This window comes from Puma concolor, chromosome E2 (assembly GCF_028749965.1).
Source record: "Puma concolor isolate L17-30 chromosome E2, mPumCon1.1.hap2, whole genome shotgun sequence".
In the NCBI taxonomy this organism is placed as follows: Eukaryota; Metazoa; Chordata; class Mammalia; order Carnivora; family Felidae; genus Puma; species Puma concolor.
The window spans coordinates 36,023,402-36,043,707 of NC_141681.1; the positions used below are offsets into that span (position 1 = coordinate 36,023,402).

At 35.1% G+C, this 20,306-nt stretch overlaps 1 protein-coding gene across 1 annotated transcript in view; it reads right to left on the reverse strand.

The window, feature by feature from the left end:
- LONP2 (lon peptidase 2, peroxisomal) overlaps positions 1–20,306 on the reverse strand; it is a 104,710-nt gene that overhangs the window by 40,220 nt on the left and 44,184 nt on the right. The window contains exons 9-10 of the mRNA XM_025920780.2: positions 8,591–8,741; positions 5,323–5,449 (exon numbers count right to left, since the gene is read on the reverse strand). Coding sequence (XP_025776565.1) covers positions 5,323–5,449; positions 8,591–8,741 — 278 coding nt within the window. The remainder of the gene's footprint in view (positions 1–5,322; positions 5,450–8,590; positions 8,742–20,306) is intronic.

Consider the following 20,306-nt stretch of genomic DNA (forward strand, 5'->3'; position numbering starts at 1 on the left):
TCCAAACGCTTTGGGATGCAGCAAAGGCAGTCCTGAGAGGAAAATACATTGCAATCCAGGCCTATCTCAAGAAACAAGAAAAATCCCAAATACAAAATCTAACAGCAAAACAGCAAAGACACCCCAAACCCAGCAGCAGAAGATAAATAATAAAGATTAGAGCAGAAATAAACAATATAGAATCTAAAAAAACTGTAGAGCAGATCAATAAACCCAAGAGTTGGTTTTTTGAAAAAATAAACAAAATTGACAAACCTCTAGCCAGGCTTCTCAAAAAGAAAAGGGAGATGACCCAAATAGATAAAATCATGAATGAAAATGGAATTATTATAACCAATCCCTCAGAGATACAAGCAATTATCAGGGAATACTATGAAAAATTATATGCCAACAAATTGGACAACCTGGAAGAAATGGACAAATTCCTAAGCACCCACACATTTCCAAAATCAAACAGGAAGAAATAGAAAACTTGAACAGACCCATAACCAGTGAAGAAATTGAAATCAGTTACCAAAAATCTCCCAACAAAGAAGAGTCCAGGACCAGATGGCTTCCCTGGGGAACTCTACCAGACATTTAAAGCAGAGATGATACCTATCCTTCTCAAGCTTTTCCAAAAAATAGAAAGGGAAGGAAAATTTCCAGACTCATTCTATGAAGCCAGCATTCCTTTGATTCCCAAACCAGAGACTCAGCAAAAAAAAAAAAAAAAAAAAAAAAAAAAAGAGAGAACTACTTATTTTATTTTAGAGAGAGAGCGTGTAGGTGAGCGGGGGGGGGGGGGGGGGTGGGAGGGAATAGACAGAGGGAGGGAGGGAATGAGGGAGGAAGAGAGAGAACCCCCAGCAAGCTCCACACTCAGCATGGAGTCCAACAAAGGACTCAATCCCACAACCCTGGGATCATAACCTGAGCTGAATTCAAGAGTTGGAGATGTTTAACTGAGCCACTCAGGTGCCCCAAATGTTCATCACATTTTCTTAAGTACTAAACTTCCTCACATTTAAAAATTCCTCATTATTGTTATTTCTTAAATATTCAGATGTATTTTCAGCTATAACTTTCCCCTTTATATAGATTTTATCTTGAATAATTATCCTATACTTAAAAATGAATCCTTGGTTCTTCAATTTACATTGCCAAAGTAAATCTGGCAGCAGATAAGACATCATTTACTCCTTGATATGTTAAGAGCTTTCTAAACCAAAATTTGTCAATTTAAGAAAATTTAAGATGAATTTATCATACTTGAAAAATTGCTGGAAGAATCAGAAAAATAAAACTTTTTTCCAACTAAAGCAAAAAATAATCATAAATAAAAATCTGGTCTTTTTAATGTTTATTTATTTATTTTTAGAGAGGGAGAGACAGAGACAGAGACAGAGACAGAGACAGAGAGAGAGAGAGAGAGAGAGACAGAGCACGCATGTAGTGGAAGGGCAGAGAGAAAGGGAGAGAGAATCCTAAGCAGGCTCTGCCCTGTCAGTGCAGAGCCCTATTGGGGGGCTCGATCTCATGAACTGGGAGATCATGACCTGAGCCAAAATCAAGAGTCAGACGCTTAACCGACTGAGTCATCCAGGTGCCCCAACAGAAATCTAGAGTTTACTAGGAACTGAACTAGTCACCTCTATTCAGTGTATTTTCAGAGACTTCTAGAGAAAGAAAGTATGCTGATACAAGCACCGTGAATTTGCGAAGAAGATTCTAAATGTGGTTAAGCAGAGCCGTCTTAAAAAACTTATGTTAGATTTAAATTCTATAAGCTACTGCATAAAACATTATTTGGCACAACCATTTTTGGCCTCCCAACTCTGGATGGATTTGAATAGTATCAGGTAGAGAATATAGATTTATCTGAAAAACTGGATTTGATTAGGCAGTCACACATATATTCTAAACTTTAGGGAAGCAAATTTCAAAAGTTTAGGGGCACCTGGGTGGCTTAGCTGGTTGAGCATCCGACTTTGGCTCAGGTCATGATCTCACGGTTCATGTTTGAGCTCAGTGTTGGGCTCTGCGCTGACAGCTCAGCGCCTGGAGCCTGCTTCAGATTCTGTGTCTCCTCCCTCTCTCTCTGCCCTTCCACTGCTCACGCGCTTGCTCTCTCTCTCTCTCTCTCCCTCTCTCAAAAATAAATAAACATTGGGGTGCCTGGGTGGCTCAGTCGTTGAGCGTCCGACTTCAGCTCAGGTCAGGATCTCATGGTTTGTGGGTTTGAGCCCCGTGTTGAGCTCTGTGCTGACAGCTTGCTCAGAGCCTGGAGCTTACTTTGAATTCTGTGTCTCCTTCTCTCTCTGTCCCTCCTCTACTTGCACTCTGACTCTATCTGTCTCTGAAAAATAAATAAATATTAAAAAAAAAATTAAAGACAAAAAACAATAGGGGGACCTGGGTGGCTCAGTCGGTTAAGTGTCTGACTTTGGCTCAGGTCATGATCTCACGGTTTCGTGCATTCAAGCCCTGCGTCTGGCTCTGTGCTGACAGCACAGAGCCTGGAGCCTGCTTCAGATTCTGTGTCTCCGTCTCTCTCTCTGCCCTTCCCCCGCTTGCACTTGGTCTCTTTCTCTCAAAAATAAACATAAAAATGTTTTTTTAAAAATTAAAAAAAAATAAAATAAACACTAAAAAATTTTTTAAATTCAAAAGTTCTGAGAAAAGACAAAAACTCTTGGCCAAACACTCTAAAATAAAACTCACTTGAATCAAAGGGATAGGAAGAGGTAAGCATAAAGTCCATTATTATACAACTGCATATAATTTCAGTAAGGAAGAAAAAAGAGAGGCATGTTAAAACTAAACAAACCAACATGTAAAAACAAAAACAAAAACAAAAACCCAATGTAGCTTCCTAGACAACCAGCTGATGAGCTCAGATTAAAGGGTCTGGACAAAAGATGAAAGAACAGGGATTGCAGAAGCTTACCGGGGAATGGCACGAACACGTAGAATTGGAACCAGGAAGTTCAGAATAAACTGCCAGAAATAATGACAACCATAGCAATACAAATGAAATACTGCCTTTTTTTTTTTTTAAGGTGGTCAGAACAATAACGGGCTAGGAGCTAATGGAGAGACAATATAACATTAACAACTGATTGAAAGAAACTAGACACACTATCCCTATTTAGTATTTTTAAACCAGAAAGGGAAGAATGACCATTATCAAATGAGAAGTGGCTGATGTTTCTTATCTATGATATGAGTATGAAGATGCTACCTATGCCAATTTCCAGAAGACATAAAACTAAAGATAATCAAGATAAAAAAAAATCAATTTGCTGCAATGGTAGCTGAGACCGACAACAAAATATACATAACTACAAACTCCTCTCCCTTTGGGCTTTATAAAATTCAACCCTATGAATACAGAATGAGACAGACTGAACTCAGAAATTCGTATGAAAAACAAGTGAAGATGTTTGGTAACTGTAAGTGCAATATGCAAGAGAATAACCTAAGAAAGCTGTATCTTCAGATACAGTCATAAAATAATATAATCAAAATAAGAAAACCAGTAGTCTTATACCACAAATTGTTTGGGCTACGTCTGAAATACTGAGTTCCACTCTGGGTGTTTAATTTTAAAAGGGACATTGATTTCACAGACATCATCCAGAAGATGACTAATCAGAAAGGTGAAAAGTCTTGAAAGTGGGTCAAGAGGAAGCGTAAAGAGAATAGGAATGTTTAACTTGAAAAAGAGAACATTTATGGGAAGTGGACCTGACTTTTTTTTTTAATGCCAGAGGGGCTGTACAAGGGAGGAATTTATCCTTAGATTCCAGGTGCTTAAGGCAGAACTAGGAAAATATAGGGAGGAGAACATAAAGATTATTTTATAACCATTTATTTACTTACCAAAGAGTAGACAGCAGTGAGCCCTCTGGCACTGGAGGAGCTCAAGTAGGCTAGTTGTACCAGGAGGGAGGTAGGACTAGATGAGATCTGAGATCCCCTCCCCTCCTCCTGAACATTATGGGTCTCAGATTAGGACACACACAAAGATGAAAAATACATCAAAAGATGAAAAACTATATCCTAAGCTTGGTAGCTCACTAAAAAATAGCCAAAACTTGCTTGGAGTAGCAAATACCTACGCTGTTTTTAAATATATTAAAACTACTCAGAGACATTTCCTAATGTCCATAGCTTTTAACATTTGATGTTTTGGGCAAACAAGTTTATAAAAAAGAAATAGTTCTCGAAGCAACAATAGGGAAATACAAATAATGATTACTCTTCAAAGTCATTATTATTTTGATCCAGATATTTTTTTTTCTTTCACTCATATTTTACAGATGGGGAAGCTAGGAAAAAGGTTAAGTGACTTGTTGAAAGTTACGCAAAGGCATCAGGGGTGTTATCTGGAATAATATTGTTGGAAGACTTTGGCATATAAATCACCTATTTTATTTCCCCTGGCATTATCCACACCATGAATCACAAGTTATGAAAAGGAACTCCCAGGTCAGATCTAGTCTTGTGTATAAATTTAAACAGACTTCCAAATAGACTTCCATAAGAAGGCTGGCTTAGATCAAAAAAAACAGTCTGACTGGCCAAACTCTAAGTCAAAGTTTAAAATGGAGAGATACTTTGCTTCTGCTAAAAAAAAAGCAGTTACTGCGAGAGGGCCGCGTGAGGAGTGTTTGGCAGCTCAACACAATTTGCCAGATGATGCAATGGATCTGTAACACTGAGCCAGGAAAACTGTAAGAGGCTGTTGCAGATATAAATTCTCAACAGGGTATATTTTCCATTCAAACATGCAATCTATAAATCAGATGAAGCAATACTCTATTCAGATAATTTAGGTACTGCTGGCTACAGGCTTAAGCACTTGGTAGCTAACTTGGGAAAGCACCCTCTCTATTGTTCTGGTGTTAATTCCCAAGATGAAAATTCTAAGGATGTTTAAAATCTCTCAAAGAGAAGAAAAGAAAATCTGAATAACTTAAAATAGGTATCTGAAAGTAGCATCCCACCTCTTAAGAGAATTTAACTTTTAAGGTCCTGGGGCATATAAGGTGTCTCAATATTTTCCTTGTTTTTGGTTCTTAATTTATCAAATTAATCCCTTACACTGCTATTGTGAAAAAGTTGAAATTCTGGCTCAACTAAAGTCCTCAGCTATGAAGATACTCTAAATGCTTTCCCTATGAATTTCTGCCTAATACAGAGCTCTATGTAAATCAAGTTGTGGTAATGCTTGCTGGGAATCTGATGGGGAGAGAGAAATGGATGCTATGAGTTGCCAGTAAAATAATCTCCTTTTGAGACTCAAACATTACAGAGGCCTCAGGATGGCTGACTAACCTGGTGATGATGTCAAGAGTAGTAACCTGTGGGATCTGAATCTGCTGAGGAGTCAGCCCATGCTGTTCCAGCTGCTTTGGGATCAAGTGCCTGTGGGCAATCTCGATCTTCTCTTCTTGTGTATACCCTGGGAAAAAAGTGACCTTTGATTACAAAATGTAATCATTCACACAGCTTCCACGGTGCCACATTTTTTTTTGATGAATCAAATGCAAACTCAATGGATCTTCGATTCAGACTGAATTTAAGTGTTATTTAAACTAAAATTATAATCGGAATAAAGAAATTTAATCTCTAGCTAATAACCATTAATATTTCCAACTCTGTCCACAAACAAATAAAAAAAAACATTTACTGAGCATGGTTTGAAAGTCTCTTGATTAATAATACCTCTCTGTGGGAATGCAAGCTGGTGCAGCCACTCTGGAAAACTGTATGGAGGTTCCTCAAAAAACTAAAAATAGAACTACCCTATGATTCAGCAATTGCACTACTAGGCATTTATCCACAGGATACAGGTGTGCTGTTTCGAAGGGACACATGCACCCCCATGTTTATAGCAGCACTATCAACAATAGCCAAAGTATGGAAAGTGCCCAAATGTCCATCGATGGATGAATGGATAAAGAAGATGTGGTATATATATATACAATGGAGTATTACTTGGCAATCAAAAGGAATGAAATCTTGCCATTTGCAACTACGTGGATGAACTAGAGGGTATTATGCTAAGCAGAATTAGTCAGAGAAAGACAAATATCATATGACTTCACTCATATGAGGACTTTAAGAGACAAAACAGATGAACATAAGGAAAGGGAAACAAAAATAATATAAAAACAGGGAGGGGCACAAAACAGAAGAGACTCATAAATACGGAGAACAAACTGAGGGTTATGGGAGGGGTTATGGGAGGTGGGATGGGATAAATGGGTAAGGGGCACTAAAGAATCTACTCCTGAAATCATTGTTTCACTATATGCTAACTAATTTGGATGTAAGTTTTAAAAAATAAAAAATAAAATTAAAAAAAAATAATACATCTCTCAAAGAAGAGGAAAAATCTCAGTCAAATCTTATGAGGTAATTATCTCCTTAACTCAAATGCAAATTTTTATTATTTAAAAGGCAAATAATACATCTCTTTTCTTTAGCATAATTTGATACGTAACTGGAAAAATTTACCACAGCAACAACAACAAAGACTTCAATTAAGTAAGTGATAGGTTCCAAGGGAAGAGATGCAAAGGAGCTATTTTCAGAACGCTGGCTATAAATATTAATAACAAAACAAAAAATAAGACATTTCCCTAAAATTTTTTTCTCTGTACATTTGGAATTATACATATAATTGATATAGTTAAAAGACTTTATGTTCTTATTTATTTAAAGGCCTTCTGAGCATAGACTTTGCCTTTAAATCCTGTAAGACAAAATTCTCCCTGAACTAATTGCCCCCTTTCCATTTAATAAGCAAAATAAAAAAGAACTGATAAGACAGCTTTTTTTTTTTTTTAATTTTTTTTTTTTTTTTTTTAACATTTATTTATTTTTGGGACAGAGAGAGACAGAGCATGAACGGGGGAGGGGCAGAGAGAGAGGGAGACACAGAATTGGAAACAGGCTCCAGGCTCCGAGCCATCAGCCCAGAGCCCGACGCGGGGCTCGAACTCACGGACCGCGAGATCGTGACCTGGCTGAAGTCGGACGCTTAACCGACTGCGCCACCCAGGCGCCCCAAGACAGCTTTTGAGTAGAAAAAGGTAGTAAAAAATGCCAAAAAGTAAGAGATAGGATAACTGAATCTACAGGAAAAGAATGGCATCGTATGTGTCTACTTGTGCAGCAGCTGTCCTGATGATTTCACTTCAGATCATGTATCTTATGGATTCTCTGCCTTAATTGGGAGTTTCCATGCAATTGGATCTCATTACTTATTTATTTTAGTCTTATAAATATGCACACAATTTTTTACTCCACCATATTTTAAAACTAAATATTAGAACTTGCAGCACTTACAGATAACTAAGAAATCCAATTATCATTCACTTGATAATAAAAATTTGTTTCAGATTATTATGAAATACATATTTAGATTCTATTTAGGATCAAAATATATTTAGATTCTTCTCTATTTTCATTTTAACAAATAGCCACTTGTATTTCAATCACTTCTAGAAAAAAAAAATACTTCTAAGCAATTAAAAGAAGGTGAAAACACTGGGGTTTATTTAGTGTTAATAACTGAAGGACTTTATTTTGCACACTCCAGTGAAGAAGACATGGTAAAAAAAAAAAAAGGTAACTACTTGACAGATCCAAAAAGAAGAATTTAAAAGAACCCTGTGCTTTTATGTAAAAGTGAGGCCAAATGCTATAAAGAGAAGTTCAGCTACTCTTTAGGACCTAACTCTTAACGAAAATAAATGATTACACTTTCTTCAACAATAAAAACTTCAAAATCTGATGGACAGGAAGCTAAATTGATCATGGAAAGATCTATTTTTGGGTTTTAGATACTCATTTTGAAAAAATAAATTATTGGGGTGCCTGGGTGGCTCAGTCAGTTAAGTGTCTGACTTCAGCTCAGGTCATGATCCCATGGTTCATGAGTTCAAGCCCCACATCGGGCTCTGTGCTGATGGCTTGGAGCCTGGAGCCTGCTTCGGATTCTGTGTCTCCCTCTCTCTCTGCCTTTCCCCTGCTTGCTCTCTCTCTCAAATATAAGTAAACAATTAAAAAAAAAAAAAAAGAGAAGAGTACACTTAGAAAAAGTAAATTATTTAAAATTATTTTTATGTATGAGTTTAGAAACAGTTTTAAAGAAGAATGTCTTGTTTTCCAAGACACTGGAAAACATTGTTTAATGCTAAGTCTAAAACTGTTACACAAAATTTATTCTTGACATCTTACAGAACATACACGTAATCTTATGTCGTGATTAAAACAAACAAAGTTTTGCTGTTCTAGACTTTGAATCTACATAAAAGCTGGTTTAATTTTTATTTTTTCATTTTCTTATTTTTAACTAGGCTCCACGCCCAATGTGGGGCTTGAACTCATGACCCTGAGATTATGTGTCATGTGCTCTACAAGCTGAGCCAGCCAGGAGCCTCTGTATAAAAGCTGGTTTATATCAGACTTACAACTCTGAAGATCATCCACTGGCAAATCAACTTTTTGTTCAAAACTCCACAGCACAACTTCAAGGGTTATGTTCAGAAAGGCAAAAAATATCAAATAATGATTTTATTTATGAATCAAGTACCTGGGACCTGAATGATCTCCATTCTGTCCAACAAGGCAGGTGGAATAGTAGCAGTTGTGTTGGCAGTAGCTATAAAAAGAACTTGGGAAAGGTCAAAGGCCACATTTAGATAATGATCTGTGAAGTTATGGTTTTGTTCAGGATCCAACACCTGTGAGAGAACAATAAACATTTAAATACAAAGTTCCAACAGAAAGCTGTATAAATTAAAACACATATGATGTGTTAGCAAGTTCAATATTTCTGCTCAATATAGTTAGTTTGAAAAACATGGGTATAGCACTAAAACCTGAGCACCATTCTTACATTCCTCACATTCTAAATAGTTTAAAAAAAAAAAAAAAGAAAGAAAAAAGAAATGTGTTCAATGTCAAAATTTTTGAATATATATAAATGTACAAGGAAGCAAAAATTACCCTTTCAAGCTCTGTTCTTAAATCTATTTATTAATGAGTGACTCTGTGGCCATAAATAAGTTACCAATCCTACAGAACCGGTTTCATTTGGTAACACATCCCCTCATAACTGCTTTGGGCATATGAAGAAAATGTGTAGAGTATTTTGAAATTCTCAGGAATAGGTAAAATAATTAGTATACTTCTCAAACATTATCAGAAAATCTGGTTATAAAGTCTCTAACTGAAAGGAGAATTCTAAAGAAGAGAAAACTAGTAAAAATTACCATGCTACTATATTCTGATACAGCACAAGGAAAAATTCACTTTTTAAAAATGCCTTAAAGCAAAACTTGTTTTAAATGAGCAAAATATCAGTATCTCTTAGAATATTTTAATTGGAAAATTATGTAATTTATCAATTAGATTCTTAAAACATTGAACAACTGGGTATGAGAGAACATCTTCTTTAGGTTACTGTTCAAATGCTCCCAGTCACAGGCACTCACTGTGGAGAGGTCTACATAGGACTTTGTGCCTTCTACCTGTTGTAAACCTTTAGTATGTTATTAGTTTCATTTACACTAGACTAGTATAAATATAAACAGGGTTGACATACAACATATTCAAAAAGGAAGTAAATGGACTAAAATGTTTACCAATCACAATTTTACCACAGAAGCTGCTTTTTCTTGGTTCTGATTCCCTTTGTAGGCTTTACTTATTTTTAAACATATCTATAAGTTAGTCTTAATTCAAAGCCCTTTACAGAGAATCGTGAATTTGGTAAACACTCATTATTGGAAACTCACTGTTTATCTAGAATACAATTTTCAGAAAGTTCTACTCTTCATGTTTTCACAAGATTTAATAATGTTTAACATTATTTAAAAAAGGTCTTTTTTCAAAGATCATACTAATTGTGATCAGTATAAAATTGGTTCAGAGTAATCTTACTATCAATTATCTGAAAACTGTTAATCAAGGTATGGAAAATAAGGTAGTCTTAAATCTCTTCTTTAATGACTCTAATTAAATCTAATACATACATGCTGGATAAATTTTAGAAATGGCTGTGGGACCTGACCAAGTGATTTTTTCCACTTAAAATTTAAAGACAAGGGGGTTTAAAGAAAGTAGGAAAATTAGTAAAGCAATAGTTATGAGAAGAGAAAACCAGTAATGCCCAATTTGCTTGCCTCCATCTTTTATTTAGGAAAACACAAAAGAATGTCGAGTTTAAATAGTGTCAGAAATACTGATGAACAGCCAGCTAAAAAGAATTTCTAGTAATCACTATTTAGATGAAATCTTCAGGTAAATTGGTGAGTCCATGGAGAGATAAAAATCACAGTTAGAACTTTTTAGCCATTAGGGGCGCCCAGGTGGCTCACTCAGTTCAGAGTCTGACTCTTGGTTTTGGCTCAGGTCATGATCTCACAGTTTCATGAGTTCAGGCCCTGCAAAGGGCTCTGTGAAGACAGTGTGGAGCCTGCTTGGGATTCTCTCTCACCCTCTCTCTGCCCCTCCCCCCCCCATGCTGTCTCTCTCAAACATAAATAAATAAACTTAAAAAAAAACAAAACAAAAGAACTTTTTAGCATCAAATCTCTTGCTTTTTTCAACTTTAGAGCCAGGGCTTCCATGGACCAACTCATCCACATACAGGAGCTGTTTTCAAGAACAGCTAGAGCTGTTTTTTCTCTCTTTAAAAGGTTCTTCTACATCCATCCTAGGACTACAATTCCTACCTACACAGTATGACTGGTTATGGAAATAGCCATGATATGACACCTTATTCTTAGGATCATGAAATCAGAGGTGGAATAAACTATGGGGAGGGGTGTATGCTAAGAATTGTTCTTCAGCCATAATTTCTGGCAAGAGAAGAACTACAGATGTTTACAGGCAATCCAGGAATACCTCCACTCATTAGAGATGACAAGGTAACTGTCACCTTCAGTATAATTATATTTTCAAAAAATCTGTATGTTTTAGAGATAAAGACTAAATACTTATGAAAAGACATGACGTCTGAAATTTGATTTAAAACAAATAGAAACAGTGGAGGAGAATGGGTAGGAATAGATAAAACAAGATTGGCCATGAGATAATTGTTAAACATGAATGATGAGTTTACATAATTCATTATACTACTTTAATTTTCTTATGGTTGAAATTTTCCACAACAAAAAGTAAAAATAAATAAAGTAAAATAAAATAGCTAAAATCAACCCTGGAAGCTATACGTAATTAATACTATAGAAATTAAGTGGTAAGGACAAACTTGAAAAAAATGTCCAGAATATTGGAGAAAAAGGCACTAAAACTATACAGGGGATAGGTATGTAAAAAATAAAGACATCTAATTCATAGCTAATTGGCATAGCTAAAGAAAAGGTCTCAACAAATGTAAAATACAGAATAATTAAAGAAATAATCATGAAAATATTCTGGAAGACTCAACACTACACATCAAAAAGCCATAGACTCCTCTTGTACAATAATAAATGACAGGCTATTATTATTGAAATACCACCTACAGAATTTTCAAGCAAAATTATGACTAGCTTAAAATCTTTTTAAAATCTTTAAAATACAGAATATATGTAACACATATAAGATATGAAGCATACCAAATGAACACCCATGAATGAACTCACTACCCAACTACTGATGACATTTTGTTTAGACTAATGTCCACAAAAGTGGATGGTTTATAATGACCTACTAAAGTGCAAGTAGAAAATGTTAGCCTATATAATCTTTATACACTATACATCTTTATCCATAAACACCAGAAAGAAATTATTTTTTTAATGTTTATTTCTGAGAGAGAGAGAGAGAGAGAGAGAGAGAGAGAGAGAAAGGTAGCGCACAAGCAGAGTAGGGGCTGAGAGAGAGACACACAGAACTCGAAGCAGGCTCCAGGCTCTGAGCTGTCAGCACAGAGCCTGATGCAGGGCTCGAACTCACGGACCCAAACTCACGGACCGTAAAATAATGATATGGGCCAAAGATAATGGTATGCTTAACCGACTGAGCTACCCAGGAAATAACTTTTTAAAATACTTAATGTACAGAATGGAAGTAATGCCCTCACTTGGCACAAATATCACATTTTGGGATATTCCAGAAGAGTGGCAACTCCACAGTGTGCAAGGGCTGGTTGTGTTGCACTCACTACCTGCTTGCACTGTAGTTACAGAGGACTGTAGTCCATGTAAGCCTGATTAAGTGTTTTTACAGATTAAAAATGAGGAGTAAAAGGAGTAGTTTTAAAAGATTTTTGCCAAGTATCATTAAATAGAGGCAAAGATGTGAACAAGAAAATGACAGAGACACTTTTATTTCCGGAATAACCTTTGATAGTCACATCATGAAATAAAAACAATTATATAACTAGAATATGTTGTTTTCAATGAAAATGTAATTTTCTTTTAAAATTTATTCTGTTACATATGTACATAATATTAGTACAGTGGTACATACATGTTATATTATATGTATATTCTTTGTTATGCATTGAATTGTGTCCCTTAATGTGACTGTGTTTGGAAGTAGGGTCTTAAAGGAGGTAATTAGGATTAAATGAGGTCATAAGGGTGGGGCCCTAATCCATTATGACTGGAATCCTTTATAAGAAAAGAGAGAGACAAAAAGACCAGGGAAGCAGAGGCACAGGGAAAAGACCATGTAAGGAACAGTGAGACGGCAATAGTCTGTAAACCAAAGAGAAAGAGACCTGAGGAGAAATCAAAACTGCCAACACTTTGATCCTGGACTTCCAGAGTCCAGAGCTGTTAAGAAAATAAATATCTGGGTTTTTGTTTTTGTTATTGTTTTTTTAAAAACCACCCAGTCTATGGTATTTTATTATTATAAACATTTGTTTGTCACATATATTTGTATATAGTGGGATATATTTTCAAAATTTTGTGAACAAAGCATATGGAGATTATTAGTGCAGACAACAAAGACACATTAGTAAATATAAAAGGCCTCAAAACATTACCTACAAACAAATCCTTGAAAAAAGTATTCCATCTAAACAATAGATTAATCATAATAAAAGGATCAGAAGCGATGAAATCATTTAAGCACAGAGTTAAAACTAAATGTCTGAAACAGCACTTCTAGAATGGCAGTGTAAGGAATTATGAAGATCTGCTCCTCCCTAAAAGCAATGAAAACACCAGTAACAATTGTCAAAACAGGTTTTTGAACTCTAGAAATTAATTTGCAACAATCTGTGGAGCGTTTATTCACGAAAAACTGATGAATCTCAGCAAATAAGGCCAGCTCTGTGGTATTTTAACTTGCTTTTACTCTCATCCTCTTCTCCCAAATTAATGGTAGCCTTGAAAACCAACAGCCTCACAACCACAATAGCTGTGAAATACAGTAACCTAGCAACCGCTGTAGGGGGCAGAATAGGATTAGAACTCCCCAAAAGCCCTTTCCCAAGAGAATTGTCAGTATTTGGCATGTTGGGCAGTTCCGTGGAAGAGCTCTATTCTCAGGATTTATCTTTATTTGATCTGACTCAGAAAACACAATGTGTGAACTGCCCTATCCCTCGGGCATCTGTCAAAAACAACCAGTAGCAATTGTTCAACACTGCAGCTGCCTCAGGCAGCAATACCAGTTGGGGCTAACAAGAGGCTTATCAAAAATTTAAAAGGAAAAACTGGGGAATGAGATACTCATGGGAGCCTTTGAAAAGCTCTGAAGTTTTCCAGGGAATACTGAAGGTCATGCAAATACACAAGACTGTAAGTATGACAAGAGAAATGGTTCTAAAAGTTCACCTATGGCAGACACTGAGGCTGTGTACAAGCAGGAAGTGCTAGCTACGACAGAGTTGTAAAGTATCTGCCCAAAGTTAAAGGCATGCCTCAACAAACACACACAGAGCCTTTGACAGAGTGGAAGACCTTTGGGTTTAAGCACTTAAGGATATCTCTGCCCAAAATCATTAGCTGACCACTAAAGAAACTGCACAACTTCAGCGGCCACATACAAGAAAGAACAGACTTTAAAAGAATGAGATCAGGAAAATCACTAAACAAATAGCAACAGTAACAACAATTCTTTGGTATGTGTGTGTGGGAGGGGGGCAGGGTCTTATATTATTTAAATATAATTGCAACACTTTATATGTTCAATTTCAACAAAGAAATTATGAGACACATAAAGAAACACTAAAGTATGACTTAATAAAAGAAAAAGAAAAAAAGAACAGTGAATAAAACTGTCCCTGAACAAGCCCAGATGTTGGACTTCTTAGACAAAGATTATAAATCAGCTATTGTAAATATGTTAACAAAAACTAATGCAACAGCATGGATGAATATTTAAAAAAATTTTTTTAATGTTTTATTTATCTTTGAGACAGAGAGAGACAGAGCATGAGCAGGGGAGGGGCAGAGAGAGAGCAAGACACAGAATCCGAAGCAGGCTCCAGGCTCTGAGCTGTCAGCACAGAGCCCGACGCAGGGCTCGAACTCACAAACCATGAGATCATGACCTGAGTTGAAGTCGGACGCTTAACCAACTGAGCCACCCAGGCGCCCCCACAGCATGGATGAACACTGAAGACAGTATGCAATGCAAAAGACCAATTATGAAAAGATAAATACTAAAGGATTCTCCTTATAAGGTATATAGATTAGACAAAGTTACAGAAACAGAGAGGACAATGGTAGTTGCCAGCGGCTAAGGGAGAAATGCAGAATAGCTATTTAATAAGCACAGAGTTTCAGTTTCTCAAGATGATAAAGCTCTAGATATTGGTTGCACAATAATGTGAATATACTGAACACTACTGAAATGTACACTTAAAAATGGTGAAGATGGCAAATTTTACCAAAACTAAAAAGCTAAAGGAAATCATGCTGAAAGAATTATAGGAAACTATGAGAATGATGCCTTAATAAAGAGAAAATATCAATAAAAAGACAGGAATTATATTAAAAAAAGGAGCAAATAGAAATATGAGAGTTGAAAAATATAGTAACAAACAAAAAATTCACTATGGGGGTTAAATGTAAATAGCAATTTCAACTGCAGAAATTAGAATCAATGAAGATAGGTCAACTGAGTTTATCCAGTCTGAGGTACGGAAAGAAAAAGGAATGCAAAGAAATGAACATTGCCTCAAAGATGTATTGGATGCTATACAGACTACCAACATACTCATAATGGTAGTCTGAGACAAAGAGAAGAAAGAGAAAGGGGCATAAAGCATATCTGAAAAAATAAAAGCCACCACTTTACCAAATCTGATGAAAACCGTTAATCTACCACATCTAGATAGGCTTATAGTACATATATATATATATACACACACACACACACACACACACACTATATATGTGTGTGTATATATATATAATGTATATGTATGTATATATATGTATGTGTACATATATACATATGTATGTACATATGTATATGTATATATATATATAAAACAGATACTAAGTAGACTCAGATCCTACATCCATCACAAACTGTCAAAAGCCAAAGCCAAAGGTTAATCATTTAAAGCAATAAAATACTTCTTTCATGAAGTATAAGGGATCCTCCATAAGATGAACAGCTGACTTTGCATTAGAAACCATGAAGGAAGGAAAGCATTAAAACTACCCTCCAAAAATGAAGTAGAAGGGGTGTTTGAGTGGCTCAGTCAGTTAAGCTCCCAAATCTTGGTTTCAGCTCAGGCCATGATCTCACAACTTGTGAGATTGAGTCCTGGCATCACTCAGCACAGAGTCTGCTTGGCACTCTCTCTCTCTCTCCCCCTCCCCTGCTCACTCTCTCTCTCTCAGAATAAATTAAAAAAAAAAAAAAAAGCATGGAGAAATTAAGGCATTCCCAGATAAAAAACACTGAGAGAATTTATAGCCAGCAGGCCAGACTATAAGAAATACTAAAGGCTAAATAAAGTAAAAGGACACTAAGCTGTAACCACAGAAACAAAGAACACCAGTGAAAATAATTACATTGGTAAATATAAGAGACGGTATAAACGTATTTTTTCTTTGTATTTCTGACCTCTTATTTGATTCAAAGGACTTCCAAGCCATAATTACAGTTGTTTCTCATTATTCATGGTTTCTGCATTTGCAAATTCACCTAATACCTAGAATTTACTTATAACTCCAAAACTAATACTTTGTGTGCTTCTGTAGTCATTTGCAGACATAGGACAACTCATGGTCCAAGGCATATGTTTCCAACTGAGGTCAAACAAAGTGATGCCCTGCCTTCTTGTTTCAGTTCTCATACTCTAAATAAGTATCATTCTTGCAGTCTATTTAGTGCCATGTTTTTTGCACCTCTATGCTTTTTGTTAGTGATTTTGCTGTTTAAAAGACTCCCAAAAGGAAGTATTGAAGTACTGTTTAGTGTCAGTAAGTGCAAGGCTGTGACAAGCCTTATGGACAAAATACATGTGTTAGATAAGCTTCATTTAGGCATGAGTTATAGTGTTGATGGTCATGAGTTCAATGTTAATTAATGAACAATATATACTATATAAGGCAACTTTAAACAGAAACACAGCTAAAACAAAGTTATGTATTGATTAACTGACAAACTGACTCTCAAAGAAACCTATTTCTCCCAGGAGCAATAATTCAGTATTCACTAATTCAGTGTTTGCTACAATTTTACACAACATAACTATGGCAAAAATGAGAATCAAGTCTATGGATAGGCTTACAGTATATATAGATATATTTTATATGACAATAACTTCCCAAAGGAGGGCAGAAGGAAGGGGGACTTACTGAAGCTAAGTTTTTATATGTTATTTATATGTCAACTTGGGGAGTGTTTTTGGATGAACATTTAAATCAGTGAACTTTTAAAAAATTTTTTTTTGTTTATTTATTTTTGAGAGAGAGAGACAGAGAGACAGAGTGACAGGGGAAGGGGCAAGAGAGAGGGAAACACAGAATCTGAGCTATCAGCACAGAGCCCAATGGAGGGCTCAAACTCACAAACCACGAGATCATAACCTGAGCCAAAGTCAGGTGCTTAACCGACTGAGCCACCCAGGTGCCCCATACATCAGTGAACTTTGGCTAGACCGCCCTCCACCTTGTGGATGGGCTTCATCCAATCATTTGAAGGTCTGAATAGAACAAAAAGACTGGCATCCTTAAGCAAGAGAAAATTCTCCAACAAACTGCTCTTGAACTTCATCTGCCCATCATTTCTCCTGGGTCTTGGGCCTGCCAGTCCATACCACAGATTTTGGAATTCCCAGACTCCATAACTACATAGGCTGATTCTTTATAATAAATCTCTTTACATGGATATATCTAGATATCTATACATACACATACACACAGATTTAGACAATCTATATCTAAGTCTTATCTCTATATATCCAATAGCAGGTAAAACTAGGAAAAGATCAACAAAAACATAGAAGACTTGACAATACTATAATCAATTAGACATAATAAACATCTAGAGAACAATCCATCCAACAGCAGCAGCAGTATACATATTCTTCTCAAGTGCACATGGAACATTCTCCAGGACAGACCATAAGCAAGGCTATTAAATAAACATCTAAATTTCAAGGACTGAAATCATACAAAGTATAATCTCTGACCACAATGTGATGAAACCAGAAATGAGTAAGAAAAAAATTTGGAAATGCACAAAAATATGAAATTAAACCCTAAATAACCAAAAGGTCAAAAAGAAATCACAAGAAGAGTTGGAAAATATTTTGGGATAAATAAAAACAAAAATGTAACTTACTACTAAAACTTGAGATGCAGATAAAGTGTTGCTTATAAAAATATTCACAGCTATAAAAGCTATGTTTAAAAAATTCAAATCAATAACCTAACATTCCACCTTAAGAAAGTAGAAAAAGAATTGCAAACTGAACCCAAAGCAAGCAGAAGGAAGAATATAATAAAATTAAAGCAAATAAACTAAACAGTAAAGACAAAAACAACTAAGAAAATCAAAACATCAAAACTTTGTTCTTTGAATAGTTCAACAGAATTGACAAACATGTAGCCATAGTGACTATGGAACCATATTGACTACAGGGAGAACACTCAAATTACTAAAATCAGGAATGACTCAGTTCACACTGCTATCACCCTTACAGAAATGAAAAATATATGTGTATACTATGAACAACAGTACACCAACAAATTTGGTAACATAAGTGAAATGGAAAAATTCCTAGGAAGATACAAACTACTGAAAGTAATTTGTATCAAGAATTAATAGAAAATCTGAACAGATCTTGACATTTCTATTAAATATTATACTAGAGCTTCTAGCCAGGGCAATTAGGGGGAAAAATGTATCTCTAGGCATTCAAACTGGAAAGAAGTAAAAATATCTCTACTTGCACATTATATGATCTGTATATGGAAAAACCTAAGGAATCCACAGGAAAAAAAAATATTAGAATAAAGAAGTTCTGAAAGGTTACAGGATAAAAGACTAATATACAAAAATCGACTGTATTTCTTTATATAAGCAATGAACAATTTGAAAAAGAAATGAAAAAAAGTTCAATTTCCAATAGTATCAAAAAGAATAAAACATTTAAGAATAAGTTTAACAAAAGAACTGTAAGACTTATATACTCAAAACCCACAAAACATTGTTAAAATAAATTAAAGAAGACCTAAGTAAATAGGAAGATTCCTATGTTCGTGGATTAGAAGAATTACTATTAATATGGCAATACTCCCTAAAGGGATCTATAGATCCAATGCAATCCCTATCAAAATTCTAGTTGCCTTTTTTGTAGAAAGTGATAACCTGATTTGAAAACTCATATGGAAATACAAAGGACCCACTATGGCTAAGCAATCTTGAAAAACAACAAATCTGGAATATTCACACTTCCTGATTTTAACAGCTTCTACAAAATTAAAGTAAGCAAGATTATGTGATACTGGCATAAGGACAGAAATATAGATCAATGGAATAGATTTGGGAGACCAGAAATAAACACCTACATTTACAATCAATTGATTTTCAATAAGGGTGAGAATACCATTCTATGGAAAAAGAAAAGTGTTCAATAAGTGGTGCTTGGGACAACTGGATATCCACATGCAAAAGAAGGAAGCTGAATCTCTATGTTTTACACCATATATAAACATTAGGTCAAACTCAATTGTAGATCTAAATGCAAGAACTAAAACTGTGAAACTCTTAAGAGAAAATGTTAAGAATAAATTCTCATAAAAAAAAAATTCTTAAGACCTTGGATTAGGCAATGGTTTCTTAGATATACCATTGAAACCACAAACAACAAAAGAGAAATATAGATAATTTAGACATTATCAAAATTAAAAAATTTTGTGCTTCAATGAACACCATCAAAAAAGTGGTAGGAAAGCCCCCAAAACTGGTGAAAATATCTGCAAATCCTGTACCTGAGAAGGAACTTATATCTAGAATATGTAAAGAATTTAACAGAAAAAGACAAATAACCCAGTTAAAAATGGGCAAAGGATTTGAATAGATATTTCTATAAAGAAGATATACAAATGGCCAATAAATACATGAAAAGATGCTCAACTTTATTAGTAATTAGGGAAATAATAAAAATCACAATAAACTATAGCTTCACACCTACTAAACAAATGGATAGCTAAAATAAAAACGATGGATAATAACAAGTACTGATGTAGATGCAAAGAAATTAGAACTTTCAAACACAGTGAAAAACTAAAATGGTATGGTCACTTTGGAAAATAGTTGGTAAGTTTCTCAAAGTGTTAAATACAGAATTTCCATATGACCCAGCAACTCCACTCCCAGATAACAAGAGAACTGAAAACCTATTATACTCACAAACTTGCACATAAATGATTACAGCAGCATTATACATAACAACCAAAGGTAGGAACAACCCAAATGTCTATTGACTGCTGAATATGTAAAATGTACCATGCTAATGCAAGATGTTAAAAAAGAGAAAACTGGGGTAGGGAGGGTAAAAGGTCATATGAGACTCTCGGTACTTTTCACTCAATTGTGCTATAAACCTAAAACTGTTATAAAAAAAAGAAAGAAAGAAAAAGAAAAGAAGAGGGGAAGGCTATTAATTTAAAAAAAAGAAATAATATAAAAGTCAAAAATGGTTTCTGATCAAAATAATGTAAAAAATGAAATCACTTAAAGTAACCAGGTAGTGAGATAAGGATGTGGTGGATTACTGTGTATTATTTCGTTTTGATTTAATAAAGGGAGGAACAATATATCCTATTTCATGTATGATACTGATAGAGAACCTGAGATGTGTGATTTTTTTTAAC